At 38.8% G+C, this 18,637-nt stretch overlaps 1 protein-coding gene across 12 annotated transcripts in view; it reads right to left on the reverse strand.

Annotated features, from left to right (window-relative positions):
• CASK (calcium/calmodulin dependent serine protein kinase) overlaps positions 1-18,637 on the reverse strand; it is a 398,598-nt gene that overhangs the window by 57,873 nt on the left and 322,088 nt on the right. For all 12 annotated transcript variants that reach the window (XM_036839503.1, XM_036839508.1, XM_036839507.1 and 9 more), the window contains 3 exons: positions 11,402-11,479; positions 8,284-8,364; positions 2,073-2,261 (listed from right to left, as the gene is read on the reverse strand). In XM_036839503.1, the coding sequence (XP_036695398.1) occupies positions 2,073-2,261; positions 8,284-8,364; positions 11,402-11,479 (348 nt within the window). The remainder of the gene's footprint in view (positions 1-2,072; positions 2,262-8,283; positions 8,365-11,401; positions 11,480-18,637) is intronic.

Here is an 18,637-nt window from a genome sequence, read left to right on the forward strand (position 1 = left end):
TGATTGGCTGAACATCACCCCCTCTCCTGCTTCTCTGACGCAGCCTTCTCTCCGCTATAGCTCTGTCATAACTGTACCCGTTAAACAAACTGTGCTAAAGTGCATATTTACTTGTTTAATGTAGGTAGCCCTGGGACTTCCCTGGCGGTCCAATGGTTAAGACTCCACACCTCCAGTGCAGGGGGCACAGGTTCGATCGCTGGTCAGGGAACTAAGATCCCGCATGCCCCGCAGTGTGGCCCCCACTCCAAAAAAAAAAAGAAAAAAAGAAAAAATAGTAGGTAGCCCTGTGGAAACTGAGTTCCATGAAGGGGCCATGTCTTATCTGCCACTACATCATTGGTGTACAGTGATCTGCACATAGTATAGGCACTTAAAAAAATTTGCTAAATGAGTGAATGAATATATAAAATGAATGAGGGGAATATTAGACTTTCAGAGCTGGGTGGAATTTTGGGGATCGTGTAGTCAAGCACACTTTTGGTAATACTTGCTAAGCAAAGTATGAGCAAAATGAGGCCCACTGACATGAAGTGATTTGCCCGAGGTACCCAAAAGTTGCTACTGCCCGCACTCTTTTAAGTCAAAGAGTTGCTTGGAGAGCACCAGGTGGGTGAGGTGATTTGCATGTCCCCTGTCTGCTGTAAGTCCTGAGATAATATAGTGTAACTGGCAAAGAACAGTAAATGAGAATTACAACCCGAATATCTAGAGTTGAGGGCTTTCTGGAAATTGCAGTCATAGGATCACTGCTCTGTAACTCTTCCTATAACTTGGAAAGCAACTGGGCAACTTTCTTAAGTAATTTGTTTTCCTATATCCCAATATCCCTTTTCTGTGCTCTGAGGAAAACATATGAATGCATACGTTTGAATGTTTTCCTTTTCCCTAAAGAAATGATTTCTCCTAGAACTTGGGACTTTCCCAATACTCCCTGTCTCAGCGGTAGCATCATTGTCCATCTGGCTGTGAAAAGCCTAAAGCTTAGGGTCATCCTCGATACTTGCTTCTCCCTCAGTCCCCAATGTCAATCCATTATCAAGGTCTTTTGTTAAATCTATTCACTTCTTTCCATTTGACATCCATCCCTCTAGTTCAGAGTTCCATCACCTCTCCCCTGTATTACTGCAATAACAGTCTCTTAACTGCTCTCCCTATATCCACTCTTGTCCCCCTCTAATCCATTCTCCAGTAATTATTTCTAAAATGAAAATCTGATCTTATCTCCCTGCTTAAAACTCTTTAATAGCCTCCCACTGTTTTTAAGATAAAAAACAGAATCAATACTTGTGAGGTCCTGTCCCTGCCGTACACCTTGTTTTCTGCAGTCCAGCGGTGGTGCCTTCTTTCCATTTTAAAAACTATGCTAAGAGCCTTTTCACTAGCAGGTTTCTGCATATGCTACTTGGTTTGCCTGGATGGTCTCTACTCTCCCTGCCCCCTCTGTTCAGTTAACATCAAGGAGCCTTTCCTTGATCTTCCCAACCTATGAAAATTCTACGAGGATGAGGCAGGGTTCAGCATCATTCTACTCCAATGCTACACCTAAGTACTGAGAAAACGAATTCACATCAAATAGGTAGACATGAATGGAAGGAATTTTATTTTAGCAATGGCACTCAATTCTTTGAATGTCTTCCGAATTAGTCTTCCTCTAATTTTGTTGAAGGCAAAAGATCTGGAAACCACTAGACTTGTAAAAGGAATTTTAGACGTTCACTTTTTCAACACCAATTCCAATATTTCAAACTGTACCTTTCTTTGCTACCCCAGAGGTTTTTACACTCTAGACTAATATATCAGGTCTGTCCTTTTTTGTTGTTGTTGAAGAGCAACTATGAAAGGAGAGGTGGGAAGGAAAGCCAACATACCTTAGGCATGGTGTCAGGCAGAACGATTTTAGGTGAGGGCGGGGTATGGTGGTGGCCTGTTTAGGATCTGGAAACTGATTTCTTTAAAACTATCCATGCCCTCCTTTCCTCCCCACCTCCTAGTAGTATAGGTGGAAAGTAGCTGCTCTAATTCATGCTGGGATTTTATGAGAATACAGAAAACTTCCTTTTCCTACTTACCATTGGTTCATCTGTGTTCTTTTGGAACTGGACCAGGCGAACTCTGGTCACGTTCTCCATATCCATGTCTCCATTTGCGCTTTCTGGAGAATCACCATTTAAATACGGAGAAGTGGGAGGAGGTGTAACCCTCAATGCTTCATCACTGTAAACTTCATGTGCCACTACATCGTGAGTCTGAAGTAAGGCCTTATATTTTACGAAGGAAATAAAATATTAATAATAGAACTATTACAGCAGAAGTCTATTATATAAACATATATAAAATTATTCTTTGCCTCTCAAAGGTATCTCTCATCTAAAGAGAACTCAAAGCACATTACACCTAGATATAGCCATGCCATAATTTCTTTGTGATAAATAATCATGATAGATGCATTTTTAAAAATGAAGGAACAAATGAAAGAATGAGTGAGGCAATCAATGAATGGATGTGTTTGTTGACTATCTGGGTAAGAGGTGTTGTCCGATGCTATGAAAAAGTGCCCAACTAACTTGTTCAATTAAAGGCTGACATAATACAATTTCAAATAATTTAGCAGAAAGAATCATCTGTACGTAGAGCTGGCAAATTTGTGCTGGGGCTTAAAATGGAAACAAATTTAAAAAGAAACAGTGCAATAATTGGTGCATTGAGCAAATGTCTTTCATCAATGGTATTAACAATAACTCTGCTATATAACACAAAGGGTAATTTATAACATACATCTTAGTAAAAGAAATAAAAACACACAAATGTACCTGAAGAAATGTAATTTCCCAAAACATCACATGATATGGAGCTCAAAATCTAAACCTATTTAATGTTTTTGTTCATTTCTACTTTTTGGAGCACTTGCATAAATAAAAAGTAAGTTGACAGTTATTATTATGACTTCTTTTTGCAGAGCCCATTAACAAAGAAAAAGTGATTTCTTTGTATTGATATCTCCATATGTCATCTTGGTGAAACTGGGTAATAAATATCCCTTGTTTCCCTAAAAAAGGCTATTCTTCCACTTACTGTACATTTTCTGCCATCATAAGAAAGTTTTTAATAAGCATGAATATTTGAACATTTCTACTTCAAAGAGAATTTTACAGCTGAGTATCAGTATGTTTGGTGCTTTATGCATTATATTTTCTTGTGTACTAACTATAAATTCAGTTTTATTTTAATCTGTGATCTGTCTGGTAATGAAATATCTAGAGATAATGAAACATAATTAAAATCACCTTAAAAGTATAGCTTGTAGCATCTCAAATTAAGTTATTTAATTAAAAGATTTACCAAAGTCATGACTTGGCTATTTTCGCTTTAAAGGTACGCATACGACGCAAAAATAAGGTAACAATGTGGTAAAATCATAAAGAAGATGATGTTGATTAGACATCAACAGAGCATATGCTTGGAGCAATATACCCTTTTTTTTTAAACATCTTTATTGGAGTATAATTGCTTTACAATGTTTTGAATTTGTAATGGAAATGCCGGATATTTCCAAGATCTCAGAGGGCTGGTCTAAACTGGGGTCTAGGTGAGGGGCACCGAGGGGCACTAAGCAGCGCAGCTTGAAATCAGGGCTCCACAATGGTCCTGGGGACCCTGGCTTCCTGACCAGTGCCCTGACTACACCCTGCACTAGTACCCCAGGCCAAAGTGGTGGTGGTTATGGTATGTGGGGAAATCCCTCTTTTTCCCGTTTAACTGTAGCCACTTAAGAGACTAAGATTTAGGGCAGAAAGTAAAAGTCAATAATAGACAAACTGAAAAACTTCATCTGTTAAAATTAGGTTCATTGTATTAATTATACATGTGTCTTCTATAAACAGTGAATTTTAAAACAATTTTTAAAAAACATGCTTTGTATGACTGGAGGATATATACCCAGGTAAACAGAGAACCAAGCTTCATTAGGATAATGCCAGTTACATGGGTTGGAGAAAGTGTTTGTACTGCTTTTTGCAAATGATTTCTATCCATCCTTTTAAATTATATAAGCAAACACTTGTATTTAATGTATTATTTATAAGGAAGGATAAGCCCACAGTCACAAAAATAATACCAAAATTGAACTTTAAGAGAAAAATCCTTAAATTATATCACCAAATGAGGTCATACTTGATATTAACCGCTATTTGCCACTGTAAAAGACTGCTACCACAAAATGAAACTTAATCCAACACATATGCAAACAAAAAAAAAGGGGTCACTTACAGATTGTTAAAAAAAAAAAGCCATTAAAAAAGAGTATGCCAAATAAAAAATAGGGAAATCAGAGTTTGAATATTTTTCTTCAAGTATGTCATGAGGTATGATTCAGCAATTGTTACTAAGCTGAAATAGCTATTATTTTTAATTACATAAGAAGAATCATGTAATAGGAAACACTTCCATATGTATGTAAAAAGGACGTGGACAAGACAACTAAGAACTTTAGACCAAAGTGGGAAAAATTCATTTAAAATTTATAGGAAAGGGACTTCCCTGGTGGCGTAGTGGTTGAGAATCCACCTGCCAATGTAGGGGACATGGGTTCGATTCCTGGTCCGGGAGGATCCCACATGCCGCGGATCAACTAAGCCCGTGCACCACAACTACTGAGCCTGAGCTCTAGAGCCTGCACCCCACAACTACTGAGCCTGTGTGCTGCAACTTCTGAAGCCCATGTGCCTAGAGCCCGTGCTCTGCAACAAGAGAAGCCACCACAATGAGAAGCCCGCGCACCACGACGAAGAGTAGCCCCCGCTCGCTGCAACTAGAGAAAGTCCGTGCGCAGCAACGAAGACCCAATGCAGCCAAAAAACCAAAAACCAAAAAATAAAATTTATAGGAAAAAATATGGATTTTGGGTTTGAAAGTGGTTCCTCTGGCTTCTGAATTACAATTACAAATCATAAAATTAATCACTTAATAATGAAGCTTTCAGCTGTTACAGTGGAGGATTACTGGACTGAATGTCAATATTATGACATAGTATGAGTGTGTTTCATGTTTGGTAATTGCAATCATTGTTGCTTTTGTTGTGGTCATCCATGTACAATGCTTGGTGTCAGTCTATTTATGTCTTGTAAGAATAAAATACAGTGTGTGTGTGTGTGAATAAAAAAAAAAAAAATAATGAAGCTTTCATATCAACCTAAGGTGATTTTTAACCATCTTGTTTTTTGAGAAAGTAGGATACAAATTTGCTTTTAAAAAATAGGATCTAGAAGAGAAAATTTTAAAGGAAAAAATTAAAGCACTGACATTCTATTCTGTTTATATTGTCTTTACCCTTAATGTTTTATATTTTACAATTGCAATAAGCAAAGGATCTGTTCTTTTTTAAAAAATAAGTCTTTCAAATGGAATAACTGAAGGATAGTGTAATAATATTTTTTATCATGACCTCTAGAGTACAGATTAAAAAAAAACATTTAAATCTATACTTTTTTACTCTTAATTACTGTAAATATTTATAAGTATCTGTATTTTTAAGTATAAGGTAATCCAATATTAAATCCTCATTTTAATGATCAGAAAGCAAAGAAAAAGTCAGATAATTGAAGAAATAAGTATAAAATTATAAATACGCTAAGAATAACTCCCAAACCTTGGTATAATAAAAATTATAAGCATTAAAATATTTTCCTTTAGCTATTAATATTTCTTTAAAAATGCCAGATTTTGAAACCATGATCTTTCTTTTTAAATTTTTTTTTGAAAAGTTCTGCATTCTTTTTTTTTTTTTAATGAAATCTGCAGGTTTTTTTAAAATTAATTAATTAATTTATTTATGGCTGTGTTGGGTCTTCGTTTCTGTGCGAGGGCTCTCTCTAGTTGTGGCAAGCGGGGGCCACTCTTCATCGCGGTGCGTGGGCCTCTCACTATCGCGGCCTCTCTTGTTGCGAAGCACAGGCTCCAGACGCGCAGGCTCAGTAATTGTGGTTCACGGGCCCAGTTGCTCCGCGGCATGTGGGATCTTCCCAGACCAGGGCTCGAACCCGTGTCCCCTGCATTGGCAGGCAGATTCTCAACCACTGCGCCACCAGGGAAGCCCTAAATTTTTTTTTTTTACTGGAGTATAATTGCTTTCCAATGTTGTGTTAGCTTCTGCTGTACAATGAAGTGAATCAGCTATATGTATACCTATATCCCCTCCCTCTTGGACCTCCTTCCCCACCAATCCCACCCATCTAGGTCGTCACAGAGCACGGAGCTGAACTTCCTGGGCTTTATAGCATGTTCCCACTAGCTGTCTATTTTATGCATGGTAGTGTATATATGTCAATCCTAATCTCCCAATTCATCTCACTTCCTCCACTGTGTCCACATGATCTTAAAATGCTTATAAGATAGAAACCTCCAGCATTTAAAAGTTTAACACAGTATATATAGCTTGGAATTATATTTGCCATATAGGACATTATCCAAACATATGCTTATTTGGGAATGACCAATGAGTTCAAATTAAGTTTGTAGGAAAATCGATACTCATTACAAGTCAACCCACATTTAAGAGCACAGGCTTTGGAGCCAGCAAGATCTGGGTTTTGAACCTCAGTGAGGCCACTTACTAGGTGGGTGACCTAAAGCAAGCCTCTTTGCCTTTCTAGGGTGCAGTTTCCTCTCTGAACTGTAAAATGGAGTTAATCACATCACTTCACATCCCAGCCATCAGCAAGTCCTTTCATGTCCAACCATCTCTAAAGTAGAATCCCAATTTGCTCATTTTCCACCAGCCCCGTCCTTCTTCAAGCCACTACCACCTCACAACAGCCTCCTAATTGGTCTCCCTTTTTAAACTCTTAACCCCACTATAGTCCATTCTCTACACAACAGCCCCAGCAATCTCTAAAGCACAGGTCTAACAATATTTTCCTGCTTGCAATCACTCAGTGTCATCCTACTGCAATCAGGAGAAAATCCAGACTCCTTACCATGGCCTGGAAGGCCCTACGTGGTCTGGCCTCTGCCACCCTCTCCAGCTCTTCTTGTACCACTCTTTCCCTTGTTTACTATATCCCAGCCACAATGGCCTTACTTCTGTACTTTGACCCTACAAAACTCTTTCCTGCCTCTGGGCCTTTGCATTTGCTCTTCCCCATGCTTGGACATTCAGAAAGCTGGTTCTTTCATATAACAAGTCTCAGCCCACATTTTGGCTCCTCAGAGGGGCTTTCCCCTGACCATCTGAAGTAGCTTCCACTTTACTATCATCTCTGCCCCATTATCCTTTTTTTTTTCATAGTTATTATCACTATATGAAGTTATATTGTTTGTTTACTTGCTCACTGTCTGTCTCTAGCTCACCTATCCACGTCTCACCTAGAATGGAAGTTCGTTTGTCCTATTCACCACTATCCTTAGTGCCCAGCACAGTGCCTGGCATATAGTAGGCATTTACATATTTGATGAGTAAATGAAAATGTCTTTTAAGTACTTAGCTGGGTGTTCAGAAATTACAAGAACTATTTATTATTTCTGAAAATGTTTACTAATAGCAGTGCACATATTAATTTCTCTCTGATGTCAGAAAAGCAAAATAAACCAAGGCTTCGAAGGTAGGTAAGTTGTGAGAGATGGGGCTGTCTGAGCTTTAATGGTTTTGAAAAAAACCTTAACTTTAAAAAAAGGATTTTATTTGGGTATATATTAATTTCTTTATTTAGCTTACTTCAAATCTGAAAGATCTATTGGTCTCAAATGGTCCTACATCATTCTTGGAATTGAGCTGAGGTTACTTATCAGTTTATAGACAGACATGTCTGTCCAAAACATACAGGCTTCTGTCTACTGAAAACACACTGCACAGAACAGTCAGTTGAGGCGGGGCTAACCTACCTGCAAACGGGCAAGTTCCTAATCTACTCAGTGTTTTACTGAGAACTTACTATGTGCCCTACACATGACAGATACTATGGAGTAACTAATAATATTCATTAGCTAACATTTATTAGGCATCAAGCATATATCAGGCACTGTGCTAAGCACAGTAGATGTATCATCTACTTAATTCTTATTCCAACTCCATGAGGCTGGCAAACAGCATCTTTACAACTATGACACAAAGTAAACAACAACAAAAAATTTTAGTATATCTGGTATTATCTGGTATTGTAATCTTAACTGTCTGATATTATACGGCTAAAAGCACATTTGATGAAGATAGCTGTATTTCATAAGGATTAGTAAAAACTTCTTTCGAAAGTGAGGTTTTATTTCTATGGAAGTTTAATTGTTACTTACCATGAAATGAGGTTGTGTTAAAATACGCTTTAGTTCCTTTGCATCGTTATTCTCAGGGTAACATGAAATTTCTTCCAATACCTAAAAAATAAGCAAGATATTTAATAGTATAACGAGGATGCTAGATTTAGAAAGTATAGAATTCTTTTAAATTAAAAATTATGAATGGATTTTTATGGCAGGCAAAATAATTATTTTGGAAAAAATTCATCATTTTATTCAAAGGTTATTAATATATAAAAGAGCTACATTGGTGGTAATAAAAAATAAAACAAATTGCTGTAATAGTCTCTGCCTTCATTATCCAACTATAACTCAAAAGATTATTGAAAAATACAAAACAAAATGACAAGTCTGTAATACATATTTATTACAGGTATAAGTAACTTAATTAAACTTAATGGGAAAATATCTCTGCAAATCTTTTTCCAAACTCACCATCAAGATGAATCTGTAATAAAAGTTGGTAACAGCTTTCTTTTATATTAACTGTCAATTCCTTTCAGAAAGATTAAAATGACAAAGGCTCAAATAAAAACAATTTAAAGAAGAGAAAACACTTAAGTACTTTTCCTTGTAGCCTGAGAGAATCAATGTGATTCTCCACACTCATCTCCTCACATAGAGAAAGCCACTGCTCGGCAATGGTTCCTAGAATTAATTGCCAGGGAATCCAAGAGAATAATTTAAAAATAAGACACACAATCAAAAACTTTTCTCTTTTCACTCACATTTTCTTCACGAATTAGTTGTTAACATTTTCTCTGTATAGGTTTAAATGGTTGTTTTCAAATGAAATTGTTCCTCAAAAGTTATCCCTTACCACTAGGATGGAGTTTACCCATTTAAAATTTGATTATGTGACATGAGCCCAGGGGAAGGCCTCTGTTCCTTTTCAGAGTAAACATACTACTGCAGTTCCAAGTGTACATAGTTGGACTCAGAGTGGTTATACACATTGCACTCAATCCTAAAAGTTGAGCCAATCGAGGATTGCTTCAGCAGGATTGGATGTCAAGGGCACACAAGTCATGTCCCAAGTAGGAATCTCTTGACTCGCCTTTGAGAATCTTAATTCTGGAGCAGGAAGGAATGTTTTGAGGTCACTTAGCCTAAGGCTTAGATCTCAGCCAGTGCTACTCAACCACCTCCTCAGAGAAGAACAAACAAACAAACAAACAAAAACTATAAGGTTTCCTTCTTATCTAAATGTACTCTTGTAAAACAACTATACCCCAATTAGAAAAATGTACTCTTAACAAGTGCTGGTTATGCTGTTAATTCATATTGTTTAATGATGATAAGCCAATTCTCCTTTGGTGTATTTTCTGCTTTGAGTTTCTAAACCAGTGAAACAAAAGATGAAACAATATACTCTCTCTGGTCCCCTGCTACTCTCACAGCCTATGATTTTAAACACTGAGGTGTGGTCTCCTAATGCAGACAGAACCTCTCCTGACTGCTGCCCTGACCAGGTGGGCAGGCCTAGCGGCTTCCACAACCTTGGACTTGGTTCTCAGTGAATATATATTTTCCAGTACAGGTCTTGTGTTTAAAATCTGATAGGGAAGGAATTATGTCTTTCACATTCTTTCACTTAGTAATTTCACTTTATAAAATATTTTTCTGGGCTTTGCTGGTGGCTCAGTGGTTAAGAATCCGTCTGCTAATGCAGGGAACACAGGTTCGAGCCGTGGGCCGGGAAGATCCCACATGCCGTGGAGCAACTAAGCCCGTGTGCTACAACTACTGAGCCTGCACTCTAGAGCCTGCGAGCCACAACTACTGAAGCCCGCGAGCCACAACTACTGAAGCCTGTGAGCCACAACTACCGAAGCTCATCTGCCTAGAGCCCGTGCTCCGCAACAAGAGAAGCCACTGCAATGAGAAGCTCGCGCACTGCAACGAAGAGTAGCCCCCGCTCACTGCAACTAGAGAAAGCCCGCACAGCAACGAAGACCCAACACAGCCAAAAATAAATAAATGAATAAATAAATTAAAAAAATATTTTTTCAAAGGAAAATATTTATTTGTATAAAGACTTTTATGACATCAAAAAGTGAAAAAAAAAACCCAAAAGGTATCTCACAGTGGAGGCATTTATAATTCATTATAATTTAGTAACAGCAGAGAAAAATTATGCCATCATTAGAACTTATTTACGAAGATCTAGCAGAAACATGGAAAAATGCTTATTATATTATGTTAGGTTAAAAGAAAGATATATTTTGATTGTAACTACATAAAAATTTATATGCAGATGGATAGTAATTAGAAAAGGACATGCAGGGGGCTTCCCTGGTGGCGCAGTGGTTGAGAATCTGCCTGCCAATGCAGGGGACACGGGTTCGAGCCCTGGTCTGGGAAGATCCCACATGCCGCGGAGCAACTGGGCCCGTGAGCCACAATTACTGAGCCTGCGCGTCTGGAGCCTGTGCTCCGCAACAAGAGAGGCCGCGATAGTGAGAGGCTCGCGCACCACAATGAAGAGTGGCCCCCGCTCGCCGCAACTAGAGAAAGCCCTCGCACAGAAACGAAGACCCAACCCAGCTAAAAATAAATAAATAAATTTATTTTTTTAAAAAAAGGATATGCAAAAATGAAAATTACTGTGTTAGGGTGATGGGATTATAGATGACTTTTTACTTTCCAAACTTTCTGTAGTGTGGTTTCTATAATAAAAAAAGTTAAAATTTTGTGAAAGATGTACACTAACCAGTAATTTATAAAAATGACTTCTCTCTGAACTTAGTTGTTATAAACATTCAATTAACTTTCAAAAATTACCACCTTAAAAAAGCAACTCAAACTTTCATAGCATGTCGATTTCCACCAAGAGCGGTAAAATAACTTTTTCTTTTTTTTAAAAAAGAGAAGTAAAATTGGTATGTTAACATGTTCAAGTTTACATACCAGAACTAGAAATCTAGGCAATGTTGCTGCCGAGATTTTTTTTTTCTTTTCTGTATGTAAATTCTCAGTGATAAACTTAGAAATACTAAATCTGAGTATAATGGTCTAACTGTGACTTCAAGGAAACTGCCTCTTACTGTGCAGCAGAAACGTTTTCATACCAAATATGACACCCAAATACATCTACAAAATATATATCACTTACCTCTTTGGCTCTCTGTACTGCATCACTCGGAGGATTCCTGATTTGCGGTGAAGATTTTGTGTTAATTTTGTCATATAGCTAAAAGCAAAGGAGAAAATCCAATCAACATTCATAATTCTTTGCTAAAATTCAGAGCTTCATATTTATTATTTCACTAAACAATATTTTCCCCTTAAAAAGGCAGGCTGATGATTTTAGTGGGATCTTCTTGTTAATGTCTTATTCATTCAAATGAAACTTGTTGGGATGAGTGCTACGCATATCTTTTTAAAAATCATCAATATTTCAGTAATCACAGCATTTTTTCCCTCTGATAGAAGCAACATTTAATAAGATGAATACAGAGTAAAATGAAAGAATGCTTTCTGGCCAAGACATGTCTGAAGGAGTTTTCACAGAAATCTAAATCTTGGGAAAGGGCAAACCCAACTCCTTCTAGGAAGGAATGCTCTCGCGAAAGGTTTATACTTGTTTTACTAGGGCTGTTCATTAACAGTATCAGTGCTGGCACCCTTCCGCAAGAAATCAAGGACATAAACCTTTTTCCTTTTTAATTTGTAAATTCACAGAGTATGGGAAGAAACCAAAAAGAATCTATACTTTAAAAACTCCGCAAATCTAAATGATCCAAAATTTAACTTTCTGAAGAAAATTCTTTAGAGAAAAATCCCTGTAGTGTAGAAGTGCAATTAAAATATTAATTTTTACTTCAGACGAAACATCTCATTCAGCAGTCTGCTTTGAAAAGTGAAAAGTTTAAAATGGTCTTGGCTAGACGGCCACTTCTATTTCCTAACTTCTCTAAAATAAGTGGGGGGTTTTTGGGGTTGGTTTTGGTTCTGTTCTTTTTTCCTTCCCTACTATGCACAGCAGTGCTAGTGGAGAGGTCACATACCATAATATTCTTCAGATTACAGTTACACTTGTTTATACTGATGCAGGATAAAGCTTTATGACTTGTAAATGTTTGGGCCACACCATACACAAAGATTCCTAATGATTGATAGGCAGACAGACAGATAAATAAATAAAGCCTAATGATAGCAATGTGAAGATAGAGCAGTGACCATTTTAAAATGGCGGCATTAAGAAAGTACTACTAAATTAGAGGTTAAGTAAATAGTATAAGTAGGCTAGTAAAATATGCTCTATTTAAAATATTATATTAACATTTAGGGAACTAGTGATATGTGGCTTGTTTATAAAAGTTTGCTCAAATCCCTGTAGAATACACATGGGCAGTCTCCATCCTCTGAATGACTTCCATCTCTAAAGACTGTAAATTTTGAAACTTGGAACCACCGAATATATTTTTCCATAGAAATAATGGTATATGCAGTGTAGGTTCCCAGACTAGTCTATAGAGATAAATGAAACACTGTACATATGCAATAAAAAGTAGGAGGGGAAAAAAACCCAATCCCCCAAAAATAAGGAATCATAAGTTAAAAAAACACATTTAAAATACCTAACACTTAAAAAATAGATATAGCCATCACCTGACATGTCATAATATTAATAATCAAACAAAATTAAAAACCTACATGGATAATTAAAAAGATTTTTAAAACTCTTAAATGCTGTCTGGGAAAAAAAAAGCAAATTTAATTTAAGGCTTTACAAGTTTACGGCACTATCATTTATAATGCCTAATTTCACCACAAAAAGTTTTGCCTTTTTCTTGAACAAGGACTATTACTAATGCTACTTTCAAACTTTTCAACCATGATTAGGATTAGTTTCTATTTAAACATTTAATAAATGCACATTAGTTTTAACTCACAAAGCAACAAAAATTCCAAGCTCCCAGAATTGCTCTCACTCTATCACTGGAGACCTTTTATTTTTGGCTTGGTCTTATGATGCCAAGTACGGTTCCCTAGGTCTTATATCAGTGTGGTTTCTTGAGGACTTGTAGCAGAATCAGCTGGAGTAGTTACTTAAACGTACAGATTTCTGGGCCCCACTGCAGATCTACTGAATCAGAATTTGAAATGGGGATCCAGAAATCTGTGCTTTAATAAACTCCTTAGATATTTGTAAATCTTATGCCCAGTGCTAACTTTTGAGAATTGTTGTAGTAGTACAAATACTAACAACAATGATAATTGTTACTTTTATTGAGCACTTAGTAGATGCTAGTTACTAGTCAGAGTTCTTAATATATATTCCCTCATTTAACCTCAGACAACCTTGTAATGTTGATATCCCTACTACTCCCACTTTACAGATGAGGAAACTAAGGCAGAGAGTAGCAAAGTGAGAACCAATGTTCTAGCTTTACAACAACTTCACAGGTGGCATGCAGATAAGGCCCTGATCCAAGGAAAGTGCTCAGACCAAATTTCCCCCTGCTCCTTTGGTGTTGCCTGATCCAATTAATCACACATTCACCCAAAGTTCAGTGGAACTAGTGGTGGGATGAGGGGGAGGTGAGATGCTTAATATGAAAGGCAGATACAGTAGGAAGGAATTAAATGAAGGGACCTTCTGCTTGAGGTGGGGACACTGGGCTCTGCCCCTCCAACTCCTAGGAAAGCGCAGGACTGGAGCAGTCAAGGCAGGCATTGGATGGAGTGGGTGGTGTCCATGTGGTTAAGAATAGATGGTGAATTTCAACTGCCTGCTCATTAACCAAAAGAGTAATTAAGAACTGAGGCAGGAAGGGACAGGGAAGGGGCTTACTTTCACCATCAGTGGGAAGAAGTGACCCCTTGTTGATCCATCTATCCATCTAATATTTACTGAGGTCCTACCATGTACTAGGCAGTGGGTTCTATTCACTGGGGTTATGGAGAGGAAAAAGATGATAGTTGCTATGCTCAAAGAAGTCACAAATTCCAAAGACATGTATAACCAAAGGCCCAGGAACATATGCCAGCTTGATCCCCCTGAGGACCTGAGAGTACTTTGGTCCCCAGCAATATCAACTAGGAAATATCTCAGCGAGCAGTCCCAAGTTGGGGACTATCTGGATGTGTATGCATGACATGCCAACCTTCATTCCCCTGCCCCCTATTTCTGTGACTCTATCTTTGCCTTAGGGATTCAAAATATTTTAGGGATACCCATAACAAATACAAACTGTTTGAGAGATATGGCAAAGTACGTAAATAAAAAGTCATCAACAGAGAAAAGTTTGAATGCAATGTAACATTACATTGTTTTAAAACAGTCGTCAGGAGTATGCAGCTTTTCAACTTCTCATTCTTATGGGTCATCTTCATATTCTATGCTGCCTAGGAGATGCTATTCAGGACTCAAAGTTCAAATTCAGGTGGAGTTTTCCCAAGGTCTGGAGGCAAGTGAGAGGTGGTTGAGTTTTGAGAACAAAGGAAGGCTGCAGTTTCTCTTCCTTTATCACCCTTTATTGCCCGTCCCCCTTCTATCATATACAAAGAATTCTTAGAATGATGTGGCTTTGGGACTTGGCCTGCTGTCTTGGACTTTCAGCTAAAGCCCAGAGCTAAGGCCAATAGGAAGTAAGTGGTCTGCTAGGAAGCTGCCAGACCATCCTTCCAGGGCTTGCTGAAAGGTAGCTAAAATGGTCCTTCCATGCTCATCCTAGCACCCTATTCTGCCTATAGTGACAGATGCTTGGAATCTGTGGAAGCTAAAGGACTGAGGCAAGGAAGCATTTGATTTTCCCTTCTCCTTCCTGTTGGGGAGGAAAGGAAAGGGAGTTGCTTCTTCCCTCATGCAAAGTGAAGGATGGTAGATGCTCCAAAAGACCCATGTACACAAACTAGAGGTGCCAGCAAGGAGAGCTCACTATCTCATGCTCTGCAGGGATGCTTCCTGAGTTGCAGCAATTTACAAGGTCCATCTTGGTGCACCCAGAAGAGCGCTGTGTGAGAGTCTTCAGAGTGGCTTGACATGTGGTGTTTGGGGTCTCAAGTGAAAAGAGCCTCTTTCCTGGTTGATGGCAGGGTGGGAGGCCAACAGCAGGGCAGCCCACACTTGGAGTGTATTTTATGGCAAGACTGTGTGTTTCCCATGAGTCAAGGAGCTGCCTCAGAATGTAATCTGGCTGGAGCCATCTTGGCAGAACCCTGACCAAGAGGGTTGTCTGCACAGAGCAAGGGGACCCAGGAGTGGCTGTGGGGTCACAGCTGAAGGCAGGAGCTGAGAGTGCTGCTGAGGCCAGCTGCAGAGTACATGATGATGCAGAAGCAACCCAGGACAGAGACAACATCTGGATACCTGCCACACCCCGGGCATTAACAGCCAAGAGGGCACTGGCTGCCTGAGGGACACGAGTACAGAACATGCTGTTTAAGTGGTTCTTTCTCTTTTCCATGATCAGACTCTTGAGTGCTTTGACATTCAGTAACAGCATGTAGCATGAGGCTGAGTACACAGTAGATGTTTAATAAATGTTTCTTAAAAAAATAAATGAGTATTTAACTGGTGCACAGGAACTGTAGATAATTTTTTTAAAAATCAGAGTAATATAAAAATAAACAGAGTAGGAATACTTATTTTACCTTGTTTCTTTAGGAACCAGGTATCACAGTATCTTCTGTCCTGCTTGCACAATTAAAAACTTTCCCTCAAAATTAAGAAATACAGGGGGCTTCCCTGGTGGCGCAGTGGTTGAGAGTCTGCCTGCCGATGCACGGGTCGCGGGTTCGAGCCCTGGTCCGGGAGGATCCCACATGCCGCGGAGCAATTGGGCCCGTGAGCCGCAACTACTGAGCCTGTGCGTCTGGAGCCTGTGCTCCGCAGCAAGAGAGGCCGCGACCGTGAGAGGCCCGTGCACAGTGATGAAGAGTGGCCCCCGCTTGCTGCAACTGGAGAGAGCCCTCACACAGAAATGAAGACCCAACATAGCCAAAAATAAATAAATAAATAAATAAATTTAAGAAGTTGGCTTTTATTAAAAAAAAATTAAGAAATACAGTTTGACCACATTTAATTCTTTTTTTGCTATGTTTCAAGTCTGACTTCAAAAAATTTTCAAGGTAAAAGAGATCTTAGATATCAACATGATTCAATTCCTCCACTTTGAGAAGGAGAGAGCTGATGACCAGTGACATGAAGGGATGCACTCAGGGTCCTACAGCCAGAGTAGCAGGGACTAGACTGGCTTCCTGACGCGTGCTGTCCTTTCTCTCATACCAGAGTGCCTTGGCTTGTATTAGAATTCAGTAACATGGTCTCATGCCAGGGAGACACCTTCAGCAAATATTCGGGAAAAGAACTGTAGAAAATGCCATTTATAGGCTGTAGGGAAAAAAAGTAACTAAATGTGATTTTAAAAAAAATTAATTAATTAAGTAATTTATTTTTGGCTGCATTGGGTCTTCATTGCTGTGCGTGGGCTTTTCTCTAGTTGTGGCGAGCGGGGGCTACTCCGTTGCGGTGTGCGGCCTTCTCACTGCAGTGGCTTCTCTTGTTGCGGAGCACGGGCTCTAGGCATGCGGTCTTCAGAAGTCATGGCACGCGGGCTATAGTAGTTGTGGTACGTGGGCTCAGTAATTGTGGCTCGCGGGCTCTAGAGCGCAGGCTCAGTAGTTGCGGCGCACGGGCCTAGTTGCTCCGCGGCATGTGGGATCTTCCCGGACCAGGGCTTGAACCCGTGTCCCCTGCATCCGCAGGCGGATTCTTAACCACTGTGCCACCAGGGAAGTCCCTAAATGTGATTTGAAAGACATGAGGCAATCAACTACAAGCCTTGCCCTATTAAAGAATGTTAGAATCCTAATCCTTGCCTGGCCAGATGATAAACATTTCAGGCTTTGTGGGCCATATGGACTCTGTCACGACCACTCAACCTTGCTATGTATGTGAAGGCAGCCATTAATAGTCCATAAATGAATGGGCATGGCTGGGTTCCAATAAAACTTTATTTACAAAAGCAAGTAGCTGGCTGGATTTGACCTGACAGCTGTAGTTGCCAACACTTGGTCTAGAAGCTCAAATTCAAGGCAAACTGAAATGACAAAATATATTTCCGTTTGTTGTTTGCTTTCCTGCCATCTGAAGATTTCAAGTGTATTTGTAAAGCTGAGGTGTAGAGGGTGAGGCAGAGGGAGGGAAGCCTGTTAATAAATTATTCCTAGAGAGAAAACAAGAATGACTGTATTACTGTTTGTTTTCTCTTTCTAATGAAATTATAGTTACCCAAGTTCAGCACTTTTTATTAAAACACACACACACACACACACACAGAGCCCAAGGCAAAACGAGGAAATGTGAACAGCTGCAAGGGGAACAGACTCTTTCACGCTGTCTCACTCACAGACAGGCCTGCTCACTGCCAGTCTCTGGCACTGGGTCAGATATGACCCCACACGGCTACATGGACATGCTTCATCTTTCTGTCTTAAGGAGTAGAAAAGCACAGTTCTGTTAAAAGGCCACATTCTATATTTGGGATGGGTTGTTTTAAATAAAGCAGAATAAAGTTGGTGGTAATATTAAACTGAACTCTCCTGAGATTGTACTTTCAAGCATAAGTTAACAAGTTAATGTCATTTTTTATTTACATTCAAAACACTAAATCAAGTTTCTTTTTACCATACTCCATGGTACCTCACTTTCTTCTGATTTTTATCCTCAAATAGAAATCTTTGTTTTGCTCATAGTTTATATGCAGCACTTAGCGATATCAACATTTAAAATGGAGTGGTTGGTGGAGAAACTATAAAATTACTATCACTGGGTTATGTGTCCCACTAACTTTCTAGCACAGAGAAAACCAAATCTAAGGAGCAGAATGTACTTAGTTGAGAAAGATTATAACTTTTGCAACTAGGCTACAGACATGAGCCAAATAATGAATGGGTTTGTAGAGTTGCTGGGAACACAGAAGTATATTAGCAACCATCATCTTACCACCTAAATCAAAGATACCAAAGAAGCTCCCTGCTGGAAAAGAATTAAAGTTTTCAAGAGTCAAATATTTAGCTGCAAAGTATGTAATGAAATGTGTCTGTGATCCTAGTAAAAGATAATAACAGTGTTCACAAGTTTATATTCCACAACAATAATGGGAATTGAAATGACTCACTCTGGAAACAGACTATCGTATTAAGAATTTCCTTACAGTTGCTCTGAAGAAGCTGGGTGATTAGGAACAAAGTTCCAGTGTCACATCTTTTCAGTGAACCCAGCAGATCAGCTATTGATATCCAATTGTAGTTTAAAAAATACATTTGAAATCTGGAAAAATGTTAGGGAAAGGTGATTTAATACTAAAATATAAGGAACTGATATTCAACTACTGCACTG

The sequence above is a fragment of the Balaenoptera musculus genome, chromosome X (genome assembly GCF_009873245.2).
Source record: "Balaenoptera musculus isolate JJ_BM4_2016_0621 chromosome X, mBalMus1.pri.v3, whole genome shotgun sequence".
Taxonomy (NCBI): domain Eukaryota; kingdom Metazoa; phylum Chordata; class Mammalia; order Artiodactyla; family Balaenopteridae; genus Balaenoptera; species Balaenoptera musculus.